Consider the following 21,923-nt stretch of genomic DNA (forward strand, 5'->3'; position numbering starts at 1 on the left):
TGATTGCGAGCGTGTGCCTCATCAAGGGAACAAACCGAAGTTCTCCTGTTGAAGCAGGCCCTGCTAGTTTTCTGCCGCTCTGTGCACTGTGACTTCTGTAACTCCTGTGTCCCGCGGTGACTTCTGACCAGACTTCACACCGTGGCAATATTACTCGAGTAACAACGTTTACCAAAGACGCCGAGAGATTGCACAGTGAGTATGCAGCAGAGAGCACTAGGCCCAGCTTCAGTCTTTACTGAACAACCCTCATAGTAATTGAAGCCTATACAGGACGCCCCAATAGAACAGGCAATGGCTAAGTAAATTTATAAAAAAACATTTTAATTAGTATTTCTTAAGATTTGTTAACTTCCAGCTCAAGCATTTTATGCACTCATTACAGTTCGTGCAAAATGACTGTCCTGTGATCACAAGAAACAAGTAACATTGTTAGGGCAGTTAGTAATTTTACACATTTCAAAGTAATGCTACAGCACATACCACTCAAAACTCTACAAGCATTCCTAGAACTTGACATCTTCACGACTTTTCTTTGACTGAAGTAATGTTCAGAATCATTGATATACAGCTAAAGAAAGGCACTTCTGCAAATTCAGGCAACCCAGAGCAAGTGGTGCATACCTGATGTAGTAGCACCTTTTTTCACCCAACTTCCTAGCAAACACCTTGACGGACTCCCAGTCCTGCAGGCGGTTGCCAAACCACAGGGTGATCTTGTCAAACTGCTCAAACAAGGGAAGAACCTGCGTCATTGCAAGAAGGGAAGAACATGTATTGCACAATATGGTCTCTGTGAAACAGAAGCAAAGATAAGTGAAAGAACAATGCACACCTCTAGGGGCAAGTTTGAGGTTCCGGAGAGGAGTGTGGCCACAGGCAGGTTGGTCTCCTGAACTACAGCCAGGGCATCTTTTTCTGTGGCAGTCAGGATGAGCTCCTGGTGTTTCCTCTTGATCCTATGCCAGCCAAACAGGCCTGCAACTGTTGATCTGCATGGTCAATGGGAGTTTGTTTATGTAACATCCCTGATGGGACCTTTAAGGGATCAATACATAATCATGATGATGAAAAAGGCAATCAGTTAAAAAAATTATGCAGGACACTTATGCCGTCTTTGACTGGCCACCTTCAATCACACCGGAGCACTATGAGAGGCAAATGAACAATCAGCCAGTAGAAATCAGAAGCTCTGACTACATAAGACTGGCTCTTTCCAAATACATCTCACTCAAAGCGGCAGGAGAATATTTTATTAAGGCGAAAGCCTTATTAGGCTATGTTGGCCCTGGAAGTGTTTGCAAAATGTGTTGGCTGATGTGACGTCACCAGTCATGATTCGAAGGGTAGTGTGGTAAAGCATATAAAGGCAGTGACTAATCTATACAGTGATGGTCATTAGTGATGTCATGATCAGTTGTGTCATTAAGTAATAACAAATTAACAATCACTGAGTATGTCACATGACTATGATAGTATCACTTAGCAAAACCATGTGACAGTAAAGTTGCACGAAAATGTCATGCGACTATGAGAGTATCATGTGACACATATTATTGTGAAGCAGCCCAAAAATAATAAAAAATAATATGCCTCTGCCCGTGCCACTAAGTATAACGGGAGTATCATGTGACATATTCTATGGTGAGGCAGACAAAATTAAAGAAAAATAAAGTGCCTCTGCCCGTGCCACTTAGTATCATGTGACAGTCAAGGTGGATGAGAACGGCACGCGACAAAAGCAACGGTGTGCCATCCAATCCCACACTTGCAGGAGCACTGCAACGAACACGCGCCAAGGAAAGGAAATTTCCACTATGCGGCACAAGCCCTGGCCTTGCTAGCAAAAGCTATACAAGGGGCACGCGATGTACCGTGTGCAGTAGCAAAGCTCAGGCTTTCGCATTTCTCCACTACAAATTCTGAAGTGCTCTCGGAATTTTTTTGACGTTTTGATGTTCTGGCATCAGAGTTTTGCACAAAAAAGTGTTGGTATGTGCCAGTGTTTTGGGACGTTTCTTTGCTGTGCATAGCAGCATAGATCATGGTGTCAGCCTCGGGGACTGCACTAATGGTGCTTGCATGTATGAAAAAGTGTTTATCACGAAAAGGCTTCTGTTGTCCTTGTGCCTGCATTTTTAACTACGCATCATTGCGCTCTATTACTGTGACTGCAATTGCAACAGTGCAGTATACAGATATGTAAACAATGAAAGTACAATGTTTTTGCGGTCTGCTGGCAAACAGACTGGGATGACAACGCTGACCAAGCACGAGTCATGCTGCGGTACCAATCAGTTTTCAGCGGTTTTTCAGCGAGTGCTCTGAGCATAGAATATGGACGTGCTTTGACAAAAAAGATACGATCAAGAATTAATAAAATGCATCAAATGTTGCTACCAGCCAGAGGCAAGCAATACGCTACCACAATTTGTTTCCATCACATCACTGCTCTTGAAGCATCTCACATATTTAGCTTAACGGCCCTTCCGGAGGAGCTTGGATTAAGAACTCGCCCCAACCTGCAAACTCTAGGCCCGAGGATGAAAGTGACCAGTTGAAGACCCCTTTAAGGTCTGCTTTTAGTATAAAGGAGCACAGACGTGGAACATTGGTTGGATGTTTTTTTCTTGTTGATGACGCGCAAGACATTACTGTACATGGATCGTCTTGTGGCAATCGCCTACAATCACTCCTATATAATTTATAACTGCATTTTGTTTCGGTATCAGTTTCAATAGTTGAGCAATGGCTACGTTGGAGTAGCATATAAGTCATGTGAGGGATGAAAAAACTGCGATACAGTCGAGCCCAGTTATATCGAACCGAGATAATTAGAATTTTGGTTATATCGAACTCACGGAATATCCCCTTGAAAATCCCATTTAAAAGTATAGGAAAGCTGCGTCGCATATCGAACTCCAATTTCACTGGTCATTCGATATATCAACTCCACATCACGCACTGGAAGGTGCACCTTCCCCAAAGACAATCGCATCACCCTCAGTCGTTTGGCGCGTGACGTTTTCAAGTCATGCACGGAAGGAATGGGAGGGAACAGTTCGGCGACGGCTGGTCTTGAGCAGTGCCGCGCCCTTTCCCCAAAGGCGTGCGCATCTACAGTAATTGTTTGCAAGCCATGCGCGTGAAGGAACGAGAGGGAACCGATTTGGCAGCAATTGGCACAGAGCAGACGCAGCCAGTGAAGCGTTGGTGTTCGGGAGAGGGGAAACAATGCGATAGAGCGAAGCGCAAGGTGTACCCATTTTTGTGCCAAGCTTTCTTTCTCTCCTTCCTCTCTTTCCCAGTCTTCATTGAGAGCAGCACGTACTACGCATGCGCCGAAAGCCAGCCTATCCCGTGGCAGAAAGAATAATGTTGAACTCTTCTTCAGTGTGTGCTTTGCCCTCTGTGCACGGCGGGCGACGTGAGTCTTGTTCTTTTTTCTTTTTTTGCTTGAGTTGTCCATCCTTGTCATCGTGTGGCGAGTAAGCTATGGCAGCTGTGGACGTAAAGAAGCGGAAAATTTGTTTCTTCTTCTTTTGTGAGAGTGATCCATCCTTGTCATGATAATCGTGCGGTGTAGCATAAGCTATGGTGGATGCAGGCTTAACAAGTGGCAGTTTTTTTTTTTTTTTTTTGACGAGTCATCCATCCTTGCATCTCTGAATCAACGAAAGCATGCGGTCAGCTGCGGTCATGACACCGGATTTTAGCATTGTTCATTTCAAACAGTATTTGCAGCTGTCACACTTTCCAATGATTTTGTGACAGTTGCCTACACCCGCCACAAGTGTGACGTGATAAATCGAACCAGGCTTGTGAAATCAAGCTATCATGGGCACTCTGCCAGGTTCACTCCCCGTCACCGCAGGAGCTAACATCAAAAGTATAGTGAAGATAAACATGTCATGACGTTGGCGCTGCGCAGCATGGCGCGCTTCCAATAAATGAGCTGTGGTTGCACGGCTGAAACGAAAGAACGCGCCAACTAGTGCTTCTTTTTTTTCAAATTCTTGGCGGCAAAAGTGAAGGGTGGGTTCACTATGCGAGGGGGTTGATTATGCGACAAATACGGTATCATTTTCCCCCATCACAAGCGTCGTCTAAAGACTATTTTTGTATATAGAACTATTTAGCGACGCCCTTTGAGTTCAATATATCTGAGTTCGACTGTATATTTGCTCCATTGCCATTTTGATTCAGTACAACACTAAATCTAGCCTGCCTCAAAAGGAGTGAAGAAGCTGCGATTATATCACAATGGGTTCGGATCCCACCAGTGGCACATGGCTGTTTTTTCTTCTACGTTGTAATATCTTTCATGGTTTCATAAGGCTACCTCTTAATGAGCTCCTAATTCAGGCTCGCATGCAAAGGATAGTGCACACCAACCTTGATGACTACAGTAATAGAGGTTGCATATATATGCTTGCGAAGGAAAAGAAAAAAGACGAAAATGTCTAAATTATTACCTAGGAAAAACATTTGTTGCCTCATGGTCCCCCGTCACCTCTATGGATTTGAGCGCAACAAGTTTCTTGCTTGGTCCATAAATGGGAAACAGAATGCTGGACTCATCTTCTGACAGGCGGACATCCATTGCCTTCATGGTAATTGGATGTATCCTCTGTACCAACAAGCAAATAAAGTAGTTTAAATCTCATTGGCACAGCATAGCACAGTAAGACATGCCATGATTTGGCACAGTACGGGAATAGGTGGTTTGATGGTTTGGTTTACTTTACAGGGTTTAAAATTCCAAAGTGACTTAAGCTATGAAAGATGTCACAGTCTAACTGCACATTAGCCGTGAGAGATGGTATAGTGAAAGGCTCTAAAAAATTAAGAGCATGCGAGTTGAAGCAATGTGCCAAAGATGTAGCAGTTGCTCTCTCAAAGTATACACCACCTCTTCTCACATGGAAAAATTAAACGGTGTTATGTGATATCTGGTGGCTGCACTTAGGCTTCTCCTAATGATTTTTTAAAGAAGTAGCTAGAACAAAATTTGGATGCGTTTCTTTAGAACTGCATGAAAGACAATAGTGCACATGAGGCACAAAATGGAGTTCACCTATGTCTGCTTAATAATTCACAACTGAATTTTTTTCTCGTTCAAGTTTGATTTCAATACCTGAACGACTGTGTGATGTCATAGAGGAGCTCTGGTCATACAAATATAAAAGGAGGAAAGGAAGGAAGGATGCAGATGAAAAGGAACAAAGCGCCTATACTGTAGTTTTTTACGCGCTACACTTTACTTCAAAATATCTGTGATGTCACAGCCACCGTTTTTTGTTTGAAACTGAAGCCATAACTACAGAAGAGAAGAAATGCAGTTATGAATTATTTAATGCTTTTTGTGTATTCTGCGTAGATCTTCATGCTCTGTAATGTCCTTCGTACTATTTTAAAGGCAGAACACCCAACAAAAATTTGGTGTCTCTACTCCTTTAATGCATTTTATTTAATGAGCAGAAATAAAAAAATTCAACCAGCCTGGTTCTTGCAAAAATTGTTGTTTGCATCGATGGGAAATCCCAAACACCTTATTGTGATAATTCAACATAAATAGTTTCAAAGAAAAGCAGAAATGATTAAAAGAATAATTCATCATAACTACAGTCCAGGCACACCAATTTTGAAGGCTTGTTCCCTTTCATAAGCAACAATAATTAAAAAAATAAATGACAATTAGACAGGTGGTAGTGAGAATAATGAGTGCTAACTATGGAGGCACAATCATGTTTCAGTCCCATTAATTTGTCAATACTACTTGTTCATTTTCAATAGTGACAATCAGCGACTTATGAACCAAGAAGTGAATTGCCAATTTTGTTTGCTCCAGACTTCATGCTCATGGCACACTGGAGTTCTATGAAAGCCAGCAAGTGAGAGCTGGAGATAGCAAGGCAACAGTAACGAGATGGTATGTTCTGGAGAGGTTATGAACGTCCCCTTTTCACTGGCATACAGAAATATGCCAGCCAGATCCAATTAGACACATTCTGTTTCTATTCTTGCAGCGGACAACACTACTTGCAAGCCATGCTGGTCAAATGAACACACCTGGAGGCCAAACCTGCAGATGACTTGTTGCAACAGTGATGACCCAGCATCTGCAAGCCTTCTGGAAGATTCGTACAGGGACTGCACATCCTTCAATTCTTGCTCATTAGGGAAGGCAGCAGACCTGGTACATAGCTTTTCTCTGAAGAGAGAGCAAAGAAACCAGCCATACTGAAAGTTAAAACAAAGAATGTCGATTTAAATACAGCAAGAAGAACTTCCCACATCTATGTTGAATTATTTCGCTTCCATTTCAGTGTTTCCTGCGACAACAAAACTAACAATAAGATGTATGCATACTGAGTGTACAAGTCTCTCCTCAAAAAATGTGTATGGCTTTTTACTATATTCTTTCTTCTTTCAAACAAAATTTTAGTTGATAGGCCACACATGACAGAATAAACAACTGCTATACAAAGTCTGTGAAACTGTCCACTACTTCCACCAACCTGAGCTCTGCTGTCTCTTTGAGTGCAAAAAAATCTTGCAGATTCCGCCAGCTGGTCACAATTTGACAGTTATAGCACGTGAACTGACCTAGACAGGTAAAAAGAAAGAGAAAGGAATTGAGTGATTTACCTTTCGCACCCACCAAACGCAATAAAACTAGATCTTTTTACAACTGACAAAGTGATGCGCTTCCCATCTACATTACCTGTTATAATGTTGATAAATGCTGTCACTGGCGTTGTCTGAGGACTGTCAGCAGAAGAAGGATTGTGTTGACAAATGGGACACAGAACCTTGAGACATGTGTAACCTTCTTCAAACCCATGAGAATGCTCTCTGAGAACCTTTTTGATCTTGGACACAGTGACGGGAGCAACATCGGTTGCATTAAGCATCGTCGCCATGGCCCGCCTTTGGATGAGGCCATTTTGAAGTGCCAGAGAATGCCTTTTCATACCTGCAATCGATAGACAGGCTAAGAGCAAAACGTAAATGTTTTGTGGCCAGTCTTCTTCTTTTCAAAACACCCGTGGTGCCCTTTTTTGAGGAAAATTCATAAATTATACAGAAAGCTGGTTGAAAGCAAACAGAAATCGACAGTATACAGTCCTGAGCAAAAGTGGTATACAACATGCAGCCGGTGACGGAGCTTAGGATAACATCATCTAGCGACAGCGACACATGTATGTCGATAAAATAGGGCACCCGCCACGACTGCCTTGATCCCAGATAGCTGTTGTTAGATGCGTTGCAATGCAGTTTTCCCGAGCTCCGCCATCGGCTGCATGTTGTATACGACTTTTGCTCATGACTGCACGTGGAACAGTACACAAATGCAGATGACAAAAACACTGGCAGCAGCAATCATACAGGATATTTTACCTAAAGTGCAAGGAGAATGTCAGTGTTTCAGAGGAACAATGAAGCAAAAATCAAGAAAGGCGAGAAAATGCATATCTGCTCACACAGACTAAAATTGTTCAGGCTAGGAATCTTCTTGAGATCTTGCCTTTGATTTCTTTTTTGTGAACACCATTCGCTTCTCCGTCCCAAAAAAAAGGATGGTTACACCAAATTATATCCTTAGGAAGACCATTTGCAGGTACCAGCAAGGACAACTCCTGTCAGCAGTTTTCTGCTGCCTCTTGACTTCTGGTGTCTCTTGACTTCAATTTCCCTGCTTGCTTGCTGTTGGTTTTTCTATCGCATTTCCTAGTAACAGACAATTCCTCTGTGTTTGGAGTGGTCTTTGGGCCCTTTCACCCAAAGCAGCAACAGCAACGTTCTTTGAAAACAATATGTACTTTTCTCAATACACTTAAGTCAAGCAGGTAGGAAGAAACGCGCGCTTTCCATTAGACATGATATTATGTATAACGTGTATTTCATGCTGAAAAGCACAAGGCAAAATGAAGGTGTGAAGCAGATAACAAATGCACTGCATGACTATTCTGAACTGAATTGAGGTTTCAGAAATGTTACAGCATAACACAGCAGCTATTACTGCACAGGAAAAACAGGGTATGGATTGGCGGGGAGGGCTCCGACACATTCGAAGACAGTATTTAAATTTCCCCCCCCATAAAACATATTCTTGCGAAATTTGTATCTCTGTAGATTGATTTCCCAGCTGTTCAGCACTGTGTAGAAATGTTCGTTTAAGAAGTAGGTCAGACCAATCTAAACATAAGAAGTTCCAAAGGCCGTTACAAATCCTTTTCAAAAAAGGGTAGTCAAGGATTTCAATGATCTGTGTGGACCCTGACTGGCAGTGTTGGGAAAACCACTACTTGCCAATAATGTTCACAAAATAACTCAAATGTACTCAAAAAGCAACAGACCAGAAGAAAATGGTCATGTGCCACAAAAATTACAGCAATTCTTGCGACTTTGAGCTACTCCAGTGAAACAAAATTTATTTTTACTTTTTTACAATTTTTTCTCACTAGAATAAAAGCATAGCTTTCTATATCAAACATGGAGAGTAACAGTAGCGGCGGGCTCAGTTACATACTTGACAGCATTAACTTCCTAGCTGGGAAGCAAGCCCTTAGGGAATGCGTCCAGGGATGCTACTCGTTTTTTTTTTTTTCAAGTGTGCAAAGTGCACCATGTAAGCTACTTCCATCTACGGAAACTGATATGAACTGCACCTAAGTCAATCTACATTGTATTATTTGAAATAGGCATTAGGAATGCTGCTTGTCTTTGGTAGGAATTGTGACGTATGCAGTGCAGATGCAGCAGAAGTCGTCCTCTGTTCTGCACCCTGGTTCAATACATATCACATAAGGATATAAAGAAAACTGCCAGCTGCAAAGCCATTTCGCTTTGAGAAGTCTCAATAAGTATATCATGACTTACAAGAAAATAGGAAGTAGGTTCTACTAGCTTTGTGCACCAATCCTGTGCATTCATTTTTGTTGAAAAGCTCATCAGGGGGTGGACAGCACGAAAAAAAAAAAAAAAAATACCACCCTAGAAAACTTAACGCTCAGCATTTTAAGTTCAGAATGCCGCGGTGGTGCAGTGGTTGAGATGCCAGACTACTATGCTGAAGTAACCAGGTTCGCTCCAAACTGCCGGGGGCTGCGTTTCAATGGAGACGAAATGAAGAGGCACCCGTGTGCTTTGTGATGTCAGTGCACGTTAAAGATCCCCAGGTGATCGAAATTACTCTATAGCCCTCCACTACGGCTCCTCTTTCCACTTTTACTCCCAACTTCCTCCCTTCAGGTGTCCACAGCAACAAGTGTGCCAGATACGTGCTTTTCCCTCCCTGCTTTTCCCTCCCTGCGAATCAATTATTATTATTATTTATTAATGAAGTACATGAGATTATGAGAGCAGCAATGTCATTTTTTAAAATTTCTTATAATTTGACTTGCTCCTTTTAAATTACTAACTTTTTTTTCTTTTTATGGTCATGACAAGAAAGAGATGGAGAAGTTTAATTTGGACATAAATGTGACGAAATACGAGTACAATTACTGTCTTACCATGTAGCTGTTTCATAACGTAGTTGTAGTGCACATAGGACAAGCTGGAGACACTAGATGTCAAGCCTGCCACATCAGCTGCTGTGGTGTCAGGACACCTCGTCAAAAGGTAGGAATACCGCATTAACTTGCCAGCCATATCTCAGCATCCCTGTGAGATTTTTTTTCCGACACCGAAGTATGCTTCCGGAGAGAAAGAGAAGGAAAAGGAAGAATATGCACCAGCTGAAGATTTGCACAAAACCGCAGCTTAGAAAATCTTAATTTTCACAGCAAATTTTGTTACATCAGCAGAAGTTAGCAATGAAATTACCTGTATATTGCTAAATGATGCAAAAGCGAGGATAAAGCGGTTTATTATAATGTTAATCAAAATTAGATATTTATTTTTATTCTTATCACAAAACAAAACCTCCCACTGCTTCAGCTACTACAGAGCAGAGTGAGAATTGTACTGTTTAGATATGTTCGCGTATAGCATTGATATGGCATTAATTATGGAGTCTAAGACCAGGCGGCTGGAGCTTTGTTGGAGTGTGAAGGGGGCGGGGGGATAAATACTAAATTTGCTGTATTAATTATTTATTGCGTTTTTTTTCTTCGATATTTTGACCCTGCTTGCGGTACTCAAATGTTTATTCATTATTGCATACGCAACCTGAACTAGAAGGAATGACCACCGATTACACTAAAAAATTTGGTGCATGGCTCGTTTTAATTCAGTTATCCTTGCTCACTAACTGAGAGAAGTCAATAAACAACTTTCATTGGGATACGAGTGGTTTAGGCAATAAGTTTTTCCTACATTAATAACGCCCTAAGAACGGGGGTTTAGCTTTTCCAGAAATCTACCAAGAGCGAGCAAAGGAGGAATGGGGAGGCACTTCCACTCCGGAGATTTGTTTTCGCCTACCCCCTCTTCCCTATTCCGAGTCCCTTTGTAGGGCCACTCCCACCTCTCCCATTCTCTACGCCAATAAGGACAGGAATGATACCAGAGGCAGCATTTGTACGCAAGTGTACGATCTGTAAACTATTGTTATTCAATCATTTCAAGTGGACTGAATTTTGCCGGAGTAAAATATACTGAAAAGAAAACACCAAGAGGTAGCAAAAACGGATCTAGTAGCCCGTTGAGAACAACATCAGCAGTTTCACGTTCTGAAATAATATTAATAATAAAATAAAGACAATGGACAGCGCTCAAATGCGAGCAGCACGATCAATCGATTGTTTCAATAGCTTCCAAATTCTCATCGCCTACTAAAGTAGTAAAGCTAGCCTTTTGAGATTTACTTATTCCTCGCGCAAGTGCAGAGTACTTACCTTCTACGGGATGAGCGCCAAAGTTCAGTGTAAACAAAGCTGTAGAAAGGTGGTTCTAGCTCGAATATGCCTTTTCAAAATGCTACATGACTTGATCAGCCAAATATTATAAGCTCGCATCCAAATTATTACGCAAAATCGATTAGCGCCGTTTATTAATCCGCGATGCCGAAAAGCGCGCGACATACACGCGCGCCCCGACCGTAACATGCAGAAACTCGCCCATGCTCGCCATGTGCTCCTGACAGTTGCTTGCATGCCGACACAAATATTCGCCAACTTTAGGCAAAATTTTCTTCTGTGTTAGATAAGGTTTATTTAGGTTTTTTTGACATGAGTTATTTTATAAAACGCCCAGAAAAGCAGCTTCTGCAGTTATGTCTAGAAAAAAGTTAAAAATGTACAGCGAGAACAAGACGCTAGTAGTTGTTACTACTTTTCTTTCTGCTGTTAAAAAATTGCAATAGCAGCCCGCAGCTTATAATAAAATTTACCGCATGTCAGCATTTGTAGTTTTACTGGTTTTACTGCTACTTGTCACGTGTAGTGAAAAAACGGTTTGCCAAAGGTTCGAAAACAGAACTGAAACAGGTCGGCCTGTGCCGCTCCGGTGGGCGGGCCGTTGCTGGCCTTTTCTCGGTTTTCTCTTCTTTTCGTGCGCTCAGCGGCGTTAGCGGCCGCCGTCGGTCACTGCGAGTGGGAAGGTCACAGCGGAGCCTTCAAAAAACATCTCCGCGATGGCTTCCCGCATCTCGCGCCGATTTTACCGGTTAGAAGGCACAGAAGACCTTGTACTTGACCGTGGTGCAAGCGCTGAGGCCGAGAACCGATGGGTATTCGAGGTAGCGTGGGAAGTCGTCAATAAAGGTGAGCCGCTCGCACACTAGCTTGCTGCAGTCCCGCGCGTCTGGCCAGGCCACATTTTTTTGGCAGGGGTCACGGCCGGCTTTAATTGCTTGCCACCTTCCACGGTGCAAAAGAGCTAACTCTTCCGTTAGCAACCTGGCTTGAAGCACCGCATTTCAATGGGTACTACATCTCGTTTCCCCGGTGGTACTAATTAACCGGATTCTTGCGTTGGCTAGTACAAACACTGCCAGTCGCCGAGCAGTGTTGTCGGAGAGTAGCACGCCGGTTGTCAACCTCTGAATCATCTTTCTTCGTGAATTTTTTTTTCTTGGTTAGTTTACAGCATACGATGGCGGTTGTAAAACTGGTGCACAAGGGTTCAAATATTGATTGATGCACACGATATGTGCTGCGGTAATGTGCGTACGTGCCGGCGTGATCGTTTGCCTGTGCCGTCGTCATGTGGGCCGCCCGCCGCGCATTGCGACAAGAACAGGGGCAACGCACCAGCGGCCCTGCTTGTTTTGGGAAAGTGCCGGGCGGCCCGTGAGGCAACAGGCACGCCCACCCGCTGTCACTGCTGCCAAAACTCTCGCCAAGGTCGTCCGATCGCTGCGAAGGTCGCGGCTTACGTTTCATAGCTCAGGCACCGAATCCAGAGCCGAAACGGCGATCCGTGATATACGCGAATGCAACTGGGTCATCTTTTGCAGCTGACTGCATGCTCGAGCGGGGATCACGCGTGCCGCCGATAGGCAGATATCTCCTGCCTAGAAGAGGATCAAGTGGCATCGATTAGTGATGAAATGACAGATATTATATTTAGCAGTCGACAATAGGCACTCGCGAAATGTTGATGTTTTGCTCACCTGTGTTAAATGAAAGTGCTGTATATTACAGCCAGACAAGGCAGGACCTATATGCATTGTCTGCAGCTTTATCTAAGCAAATTTCCCTGACTTGGCACCATATCAAGTGTAAATGCCAAGCATGTTTCTCCTTGTTTGTATAAAATAAAAATAATGCTCAAGGACATATAAGCAGAAGCTCTCCTGCTTGTCATGTGGTCTAGTACATCTAGGTACTGAAGGAATTTGATCAAACACATCATCACTACACTCAATGCGAGAGAGAAACCCACATAACCACTACTATTTTACCAAGGGCACATTTAATCTTTTCTTTAAAGGCAATTGGCAGTTGATTCCACACCACACAGGGAAGTAGCTGAACACAAGGTCAACTAAAAGATGTCACAATGTTGATTCACTCTTTGCTTGTTAAAGTTTATGAATGAAAATGCATCCATGATATTTATGTGACCACAGCTACTGGTGCTGCCATAAATGACAACTTATTCTATTTAATCTTGGAAGCTGAACTAGGTAGAACATACAGCCGCCATATCAAGACTTGTAATGTCCCTTTGATTCTATTTCTAGTGTTTGACCTTCTGAAGTATGCCTGGGCTCTACATGGTGCATGCACCTTTTTCAGAGAAGTGAATTTTCTGGTATCTATGTATGTACTACGTGCTATGTATCCTCCATTCCTTACTTCCTGGGAGTGATACGTGGATGAGCCCCATGGTTGGTTTCCCACAATCAAATCAGCTAGACAGAATTTTCTTTTGGTTAGGCATGTAGTACCAAACATGACCATTTCGACCTTGCCTTGCATTGTCATTTGCTAGTAGTCCTTATACAAGCTCATCCTACCAGATCTGATCCCGTGGCAAGCACAGAATTATTTTCAACAATGAAGAATTGATGAAGCTGTAGACTGTGCACTAGTCAATTTAATATGAAGACTTGTGCAACAGTGAGCCTACGGTGCATGCAGTTGAATGACCAAATGGCATTCAGTAATTGTCATATTTCCAGGAGGAATGTAGTATTTAATTGTTTATGCTATCACCTCTGCTAAGACATCAAACAAAAGTGAAATAAGGAAAAATGAAAAATATAGAGATCTTTGCCATTGGAAACAGGATTTTAGTATTGTGGTCTTCATAACAGTAACAAGTGGTGACTACTTCTTGCAAGTAAGGAGTAACTTTTTTGTAAGGAAGAATGAATTATGCTTTGATGTAGTATCAGTCGACCAGAAGACAAGATTTTTGTCAATGAAGGCTAAATAAGTACATGATTAGCTCTTGTGAAGATCGCTAATAATGTGCTTACCCAACCTGCATTCATGAAAATTTCTTTTGTTTTTTCATTCTAAATGTGCTTCAGTGCTAAAGGCTGGGGTTGATTAAATTGCCATTCATAGTTACAACAGACAATGAGGCAGGTGATCTGAAATTTGCTTTAATTTTCATGCAGTTGGTGGCATCTACACTGTGATTCGGTCCAAAGCAGAAGTGAGTGTAGAAGAACTCGGTGACCAGTTCTGCCTTCTGGGTCCCTTGAATGAAAACCTGGTGCGCACAGAGGTTGAAGTCCTGGAACCACCTTACAATGTCTTTTGGAACAGCATCAAGGCCCTGAGAGAACAGGGTATCAAGGTCAGTCTCTCGCTCAGAACTTCTGGAACCGATTGTGACACCCCCTCAAGATCTTAGCAACAGCGAGGTTGGGAAGTAGGAACACGGTGAGGTGTGCTTACCCCATTGTGCTTTTTTACTCCCGACTTCATTTTTATATTTAGTGCTGTTCTCTAGCAGACTAAACTGCCAATTTGCCTCATATGTGACAATTTTAATCAAAAACTTAAGTTTCCAGCATTGTGCAAATCATAATGTGCATGCACCCACAAAGTACAGATTTATGACTGTGCATGGGTGGTGGATGCAAATGAATAATTACTTAATTTGATAAGATGATAATTTTATGCATTAGATTTATGCAGTCTGAATGTGATAAATTACTGGATAAGCATGTAGGTGACTATATTGAGCTGCTGTACTCAATTAATCAGCAAAGTTTTTTAAGCATGGTATTTGTAACATGTCAAAGTGTTCTGTGTACTGCTTGCGTGCACATACTATACTATCCAGCAAGAATTAAGCGCAGACAGTGCTGGATTAATCTTCTCCATGTGGCCTCAAAGGAAATCTGTTGTGGTCAGGGTCTCCACCCCAGGACTGCTGCCTCTCTACCACATGACCTAATCAAAAGGATTGAGACTGAAGTAATGAATGACCAAACTGTTAAAAGCAATAAAGTTTCAGAAAATCAACACTAAATTTTCAGAGCGATGTTTAATGAAAAAAATATTTGCCTTCCAATAAAGAGTAGCCATGTGGGCACAGAAATACTTAAATTTTTTTCTTATGAAACTGCCTGCCTTATAAAGATTTGAGATGTTTCTTTTCTGGCCTAATTGATACAGTGTAGTTGAAATGTAATTTTCTTCTTGACAAAAAAAAAAAATGGATATAGTTTATACTTTGTGGTAAAGCTTGTGGAGCCTGCAACATGTGCAACTTTTTGATGGGCGTGCTTTTGATGTGAACCTATGCATAGCTAGTGAATGATGCTACTTTTAGACATAGGTAGAAACTAGATTTATTTTTAAGTCATATAAATTGTTTGCCATTTGACGATTTTGTTAATAATTAGCAATTAAAACGAGCCAAGCCTGTAATCAGCAGGGTGGCTTCACTGCATATATGTTATTAGTGCTGTGAAGCCAGCTTGACATGTTATCAGTCTCTGCATGAAGTAACATGAAATGGTACTTGCCAGTATCTTTTTACTTCACTGAAAAGGATTTATTTGCAGCTATGATTAGAGCTTACTATATCATGTGTAATGGGTGCATTATCGCAGTCTTTTATGCACTGCCCGACGCACAAAGGGACACTTGATAATTTAGATTGTGGCTGCATGGAAACCCACCGCTCATTGCTAAAAATGGGCTTTTTGACATAACAATACAGGTAAATAATATTAACTAGAGATAGTTAACCTAATTCTAATGCTTAACTTTTTAACTATTATGGATACATACCTAGTTTCAATTGGAGATAGCTGGGGCCGAATTACGGAACTATCATATCATGATCACATGACAAAAACTGCAATAAACCTGTCAATTAGTCATGTTTCTATTGGTCTATATATCCGCCGGCCAGAATCTGTTTGTGACAGGTTTGTAATGTGATCATTGCTTAATGACGTAATATCAGCCTTTAGATTTTGAAAATGCAATTACCCTTTGCAGTGTGGCTCAACTAGTTTGGACCATTTCCAATGCATTTAAAGCATCACTTGTATGCAGAGTGCACTCTGCGAAATCCATCAAAATGTGTCGCACCGTGGCGCATGTGCTATGTGACTTTCTGTGCCACGTGTGCCAAGGAGTGACGTGCTTTGCATGTTACAAATACAATTATGATGAAAAAAATATTCAACAGAGACACTTAGGACCACCTCCGTGTATGAAGACGAAACCTGGCTCGTGCAATGCACTGTCACAACGGCTGCTCAACCGCACTTTTTGCTGTGGCTCGCACTCCAGCACATGATTGGTGGTGCAGTGCCCTTAGTACTCTTTCTGTTCCTCTGAAGGCCTTATCTCTACTTCTCCTTTGATGGCTCCTGCTACGCTAGGTCTCATGGTGTATTGAGGTTAAGGCATATAGTTGGAGTTAAATGTATCAATTCGAAATTCATATCACAAACTAGCCTCTAACTTAATTAGCAGATGCATGTCAATTAGGCAGCGAAATGGCGTGACATTACCCAGAATGCTGCATAAAGCATGACTGCATCACAATTCTGACAAAAAAAAGGGGGAAGTCTGACGCCACATGAAGGTGTGTTAGTGACGTAATCCAGCATCATCTATTACTGGCAGTGTTGGAGTGTGTTGACAACGCCGACCACAACTACAACAACAATGCTTGAGACATTTTTGCGTAATAGGGCTACTGAGGCTTCATCCTCTTTGCTAAAAGGTGTGAATGGCGAAAACATTGTAGTTAAACTGATCTGGAGACTTGAAACTCACTCAGTGCTGCTGGTCAGTTCAGTTCAGGCGTTCAGTCGTGTCCGACTCTTCGTGACCCTATGGACCATGTCACGCCACGCTTTCCGGTCTCTCACTATCTTCTTAACATCACATAGCTTCATCTGCAATGCCTCGAGAATGCCATCTAACCATCGCGTTCGCTGCCTACCCCTTCTCCGGCGACCCTGGTAATGTGCTGCTGGTAGCACATTACAAAGAGGCACCATAACGCACCCTATGCAGCCTTGCCGGGGTGGTGCAGTGATTGGGGTGCGCTCGACTACTGTGCCCAAGGATGCGGGATCAAATCCCGGCCGCTTTTTAATGGAGGCAAGAAGCAAGGCACCCGTATGCTGTGCGATGTCAGTGCACGGTAAACCCAGGTGGCTGAAATCTCTGGAGCCTTCCACTACAGCATCTCTCATAGCCCGAGTCGCTTTGGGACACTAAGCCCCATAAACCAGTCAACATCCTATGCAACATGGCAAGAGATGCAGCACAGGGATTCCTCGACGGCCCCTTACCCTCCCACCGTACACACACGCAAGGGAGTGTACATTCCTTTGAAGGCACCCCCTAATTCTTAATGATCGTTTTCCACTGGTAAGCACCACCTGCCCTGCCCTTAGGAAATCTATATCCCCACATTTCATTTCCTAGAGAAACTCCAGGCAAAGCACCATTCAGTTTTCCTCTTCGTATGCCCTTCGAATCGCACTATCAACTCAAATGACATTGCATAATCAGAAAATAACCGCAATGCCTGTTGCAGTAAAACAGCGTGTAGAAACAGGACAATAAAGCAGGATGCATATACTTTTGACCGTGTTCTTGTCACCTAGCCCAAATAAGAGGTTTGCCTATATGGATGTCTGTAGCAAAAGTTTACGCTTCACCATGAAGTTGGAAAGAACGGCGCAGTGTGTTGTTAACTTTTGCAACAGACGGTACATTAATTAGCTTGTGAAATTCATAAATGTAACAAGCATTAGATTATATCAGTGCTAAGTGAGCAACCGGGACTGATATAATAGTAAGCTGTTCGTTATGGTTACGCTGAGATGGGTTTATTGGTTTGATGAGGGGACCTTGCAAGCTGTTAGCTAATACAGTAGAAGTAAAACCGTCCCTAGCCTCCCATAAGGATAAGTTAAGAAGCTGTTCTCTCACTTCTCCTCGCAGGTGGTTTATGGCAGGTGGCTTATCGATGGCTACCCGCAAGTGCTTCTCTTCGACATTGGATCAGCTGCTTGGAAGCTTGATGAATGGAAGCGTGACCTTTGGAACACGTGCAACATAGGAGTTCCGTGGCATGATCGGGAGTCAAATGACGCTATTATTTTTGGATATCTTGTGGCTTGGTTCTTAACAGATGTGAGTAACCCTTCTTGACTAGTACTAGTCGTCATAACAGCGATTTCTTTTACTCTAGGCTTCACTTTGCACTGTGGCTGTTTGTTCATTGGAGGAATCTCATTCATCTCTGATGCAGCTGTTCCTGTTCTGCATGGAATTAGTACACCTTGCAAAACAATCTGGTACCAGTTCCATTAAGAGAATGTTTGTTTCAGCATACATTCTTGCAGTGGCCATAACAGAGTGGGTTATGTGAGAGATAGCAGTGGTCATGCACTGTATCAACATGGCACCGAAATGTGACCTTAAATAGAGATTTATCCAGCTGTTTTTAAGCCGTTTGTTTTCTTTAGGATTAAATTGGAGTATACGACTTTGCTGCAACTTGACTACTCGGCAAGCATATGCCTGTCTACAAAATTATAGACAAGCTTTTCGGAGATTATGCCTAACTTAGTGCTAGTTAAGAATTGTATCCAACAGAAGCACTTGGCTTTAGGGAGAGAGAATTGTAATTTTCCTCTTTAACTTGGAAATCTGCGACAGCATTAGAATTAAGTTGAGGTTTGACTTGTGGATACTTTAGGGGAACATTATATCATTGTACATCTTTTTCTGGCCAAGCATTCTGATATATGAGCTGATGTCTTGGTAAATGTACCCACTCATCAGCAACACTTTTGCATTGTAAGCATTTCGCAACTGCAAAACAGAATAACCTGCTCAAAAGGGGAAATAATTAAAAAAAATGGACCCCATTTCTCCTTCTGAGTTGACAGTGTCCTCACTTCTTCACACACACACTTCACAAACTGAAGTGTAACACTGCTGCCCCCACTTTCCCACGCTTGGTTGCTCTTGCAGTTCCTGAAGGCAGTGACTGCTGAGAAGGGTCCTCCGCTGGTAGTGGCCCAGTTCCATGAATGGCTTTCAGGCATTGGGCTGATGCTGTGCCGCACCAGGCACCTAGATGTTGCCACCATCTTCATCACCCATGCCACCTTGCTTGGCCGGTACTTGTGCGCAGGAAATGTGGACTTCTACAACAACCTCGACAAGGTCAGCTAGCAAAAAACATCCTTGGTTTTACATTGCTCCCGATTGTGATGCGCACGGAAAGTAGAACAAAATGCTGCAAGGTACGCATGACAAACATACATTATAAGCACATCTCCTACACTGATCAATAACGTTTGACGAAATTTTATCTTCAAGCTCTGTAAACCTTACTCTTAATTAATGCACTTCCCATGCCAACAGTGCTCTTCATACTTTTTACAAGAAAATGCGTGCATGATGCAAGCAAGCATAATTATTTTAATTATTTCCAGTACATGACACTAGTTCTCATAAGCAAGACTATTGTGGGGGACAACAGGAAAAGCAAAGGCTGCGAAGAGGCCCTTTAGAAGCACTGGGACAAATGCAGTAAACACGAGCCTCTCAACCTACGCATGAAGCTGTAAGCTTTTCATAATTCAGGTTTTTCCAGGCTATTGTTTTGTGAGCAATAACACATTATATTAGTATTTCCTTATTGCCAGACACAAGACCCCTCTACTTCACTCATTATATTTATATTCATTCATCATAGTAGCCATTTCAACTTCGCAGTAGCCTTGGTGCAGGATGTTGTTGATGTACATTGTGGTGCTGCATAAAATGATGCCAATAATACATCTGGGTGCTACCTGCCTTCCGATCTAGCTTCTAAAAAAAAAGATGGATGTACAAAACCCATGCTGTGACAAAGCCACACTTATGGACTGCAAGCATTAAGAGCTTTAGAATCATCATCGGTTAGCTGAAAACATTACTCTAAAAGAAGTATGAGGCATCCGCATGTTGTTGAAAGCATATTTTTGGAAAGAAATCGGACTTAACATAATTTTTAAAAAAGTGTGCTTGAGGTGGAAAATAGATTTTTGGGAGTGCACATCTTTGGGTAGAAATCCTAGTTTGTAAAAAGTGTGCTCAAAGTGAAAACTAGAGTTTATTGGAAGCATATTTTCAGGTAGACATTGGACTTAGCCCAATTTGTAAAAAGTGTCAATAGAATTTATGTTCGTTTCCTTTTCGAAAGGTTCCTTAAACCCTTCCTCTCATGTAGTTCGGCGTGGAGAAGACCAGGAGGCGTACTTGAAGGTGATGGTGGCAGAGCATATGTACATCTACGTGTACCTTCACGGCTCCCTTTGTCTCGAGTCGTGACAATATATACAGAGAGCAAAAGTGGCAGCAGAAATGAATTTACAAAAAGAACAACTTTGCACTACTTTAGACAATATATACAGAGAGCAAAAGTGGCAGCAGAAATGAATTTACAAAAAGAACAACTTTGCACTACTTTACTCTTCGACCTTAATGGTTAGAGCCTGCAGCCGCGTTCAGACTACATGCGCATCCGTCGTAAGTATTGTATTTGTCGCAGTGCGCATAGCGGCTGGAGCTCCCATTTACGTTGCTTGCGACCGCGCATGTTCACACTGGGCCATTCGGTAAGATGCATTCTTTACGACCGGCTAACATGGCGCCGGTTAGTGAGCTGCTGATAGCAGAAGTCAAAATGAGATGTGAAAGAAAAGACTGGACACACAAATAAAATACGAAAAAGAACAATGGGTGTTTCAACAATTAACCACTCGATTACAAATACACTTCGTTTCGCACACGCACGTTCGCACATAGTTTTCAAACGTCCGCTCACCGTGCTGACGTACCGCTCACTACTTCGCACATTTCTTCACGCGCGTGCTCTCATTGTCTGCGCACTGCGCACTCTTGCCCGGTGTCCCGTGATCGCACTCTCTCGCACCAAACCAGGCGTGCAGTCCGCCTGCATCCCTGCTTGCGATTTTACCAGTGCCCCGGAGCGATCTTGGAGACGGGCCGGGGCAGTGACTCAAAGGTCGTACTACTGACTCCAAACAATGAGCCGGGGCGCGCGACAGACACGGAAACGTCCGCGGAACCTCGTCTCCCCTCAGAAAACGCTGTTTTCTTTTTCTCTTTTACGGTGAGCTTCTTTTCAAACTTGATGAGTCCATGCCAGCTCCGTTCTGCGGCCCGACCGCAACGTCGCCCCGCATCGGCCCTTCGCTGCAGGCCAACTGTCTCCTCACTTGTCAACGGAGCCGATGGGCTGCGAGAATGCACTGGGATGAAGCGGGCATCCCCCGCCTCCATAACCTCACTTTTCTAAACTAGAGGAAACATTTGCTTGTTGAGAGCTTGTTCGCACATGAAAAAAAGGGATTGAAGAACCACTTATTGCTTTGACTCAGTGCACTAGCAATTTGCAGCCAGGCATCGTTTTGCTCTTCTCTCTGTGCGATTTCAGCTACTGGTAGTAGAGAGCCGGCCTCTGCCGAACTTTTTTAGAGAGGCTGATACTTCCACAGCGAAGATTTTGCACTGCACATAATCAAGCTGCGGACAGACACAATCACCGACACAACAACGGCGAGCCGAGACACTGCAGCAGAGTATAGGAGCATTGGATGATGTCGCCTACTAGCTGGTTCGCGCGCGAAATCTGGAAGGACCGGAAGCCCCGTGACTGGAAAGGGAAAACCGAAACGGCTGTGCACATTGGTCGCGCGTAACAGACGCATCTGTGCTAGTCGTAAAAGTCGCGGGACCTCCAACATTTACGCCCACGCTGGCTGCGGACGTTATGCATCTTACGCTCAATGCGACAGCAATCTGAACAGACAAATTACATTTTTTGCACTTACGCTTATGATCCTTACGAACGATATGTGCGTTGCGCACATAGTCTGAATACGGCTTAAGTAGAACAACCGAGTTACATGCCTACGCATGGAGCCCCAGCTCAGGCTGGACTAAACTCTCTTCTATCACATCCCGTTTTATACACGCTGAAATGTGGGTGGTCATTTTCAGCGGCCG

At 43.0% G+C, this 21,923-nt stretch overlaps 2 protein-coding genes across 5 annotated transcripts in view; one reads left to right on the forward strand and one right to left on the reverse strand.

Annotated features, from left to right (window-relative positions):
- The window catches only part of mtDNA-helicase (mitochondrial DNA helicase), a 36,364-nt gene extending 25,266 nt beyond the window's left edge, over nucleotides 1–11,098 (reverse strand). For 3 of the 4 annotated variants that reach the window (XM_084600788.1, XM_084600791.1, XM_084600790.1), the window contains exons 1-8: nucleotides 10,848–11,098; nucleotides 9,522–9,704; nucleotides 6,728–6,997; nucleotides 6,522–6,609; nucleotides 6,073–6,214; nucleotides 4,476–4,630; nucleotides 836–992; nucleotides 625–746 (exon numbers count right to left, since the gene is read on the reverse strand). In XM_084600788.1, the coding sequence (XP_084456914.1) occupies nucleotides 625–746; nucleotides 836–992; nucleotides 4,476–4,630; nucleotides 6,073–6,214; nucleotides 6,522–6,609; nucleotides 6,728–6,997; nucleotides 9,522–9,660 (1,073 nt within the window). In that variant the 5' untranslated portion in view covers nucleotides 9,661–9,704; nucleotides 10,848–11,098. The remainder of the gene's footprint in view (nucleotides 1–624; nucleotides 747–835; nucleotides 993–4,475; nucleotides 4,631–6,072; nucleotides 6,215–6,521; nucleotides 6,610–6,727; nucleotides 6,998–9,521; nucleotides 9,705–10,847) is intronic. The other variant, XM_084600789.1, reaches the window with a different exon arrangement.
- Nucleotides 11,099–11,448: 350 nt separating this feature from the next.
- Nucleotides 11,449–21,923, forward strand: part of Glys (glycogen [starch] synthase) — a 35,328-nt gene continuing 24,853 nt past the window's right edge. The window contains exons 1-4 of the mRNA XM_084600792.1: nucleotides 11,449–11,714; nucleotides 14,024–14,205; nucleotides 17,838–18,029; nucleotides 18,876–19,070. Of these exons, the coding sequence (XP_084456918.1) occupies nucleotides 11,585–11,714; nucleotides 14,024–14,205; nucleotides 17,838–18,029; nucleotides 18,876–19,070 (699 nt within the window). The 5' untranslated portion in view covers nucleotides 11,449–11,584. The remainder of the gene's footprint in view (nucleotides 11,715–14,023; nucleotides 14,206–17,837; nucleotides 18,030–18,875; nucleotides 19,071–21,923) is intronic.

The sequence above is a fragment of the Amblyomma maculatum genome, chromosome 4 (genome assembly GCF_055883805.1).
Source record: "Amblyomma maculatum isolate TAMU_Amacu chromosome 4, ASM5588380v1, whole genome shotgun sequence".
Lineage (NCBI taxonomy): Eukaryota > Metazoa > Arthropoda > Arachnida > Ixodida > Ixodidae > Amblyomma > Amblyomma maculatum.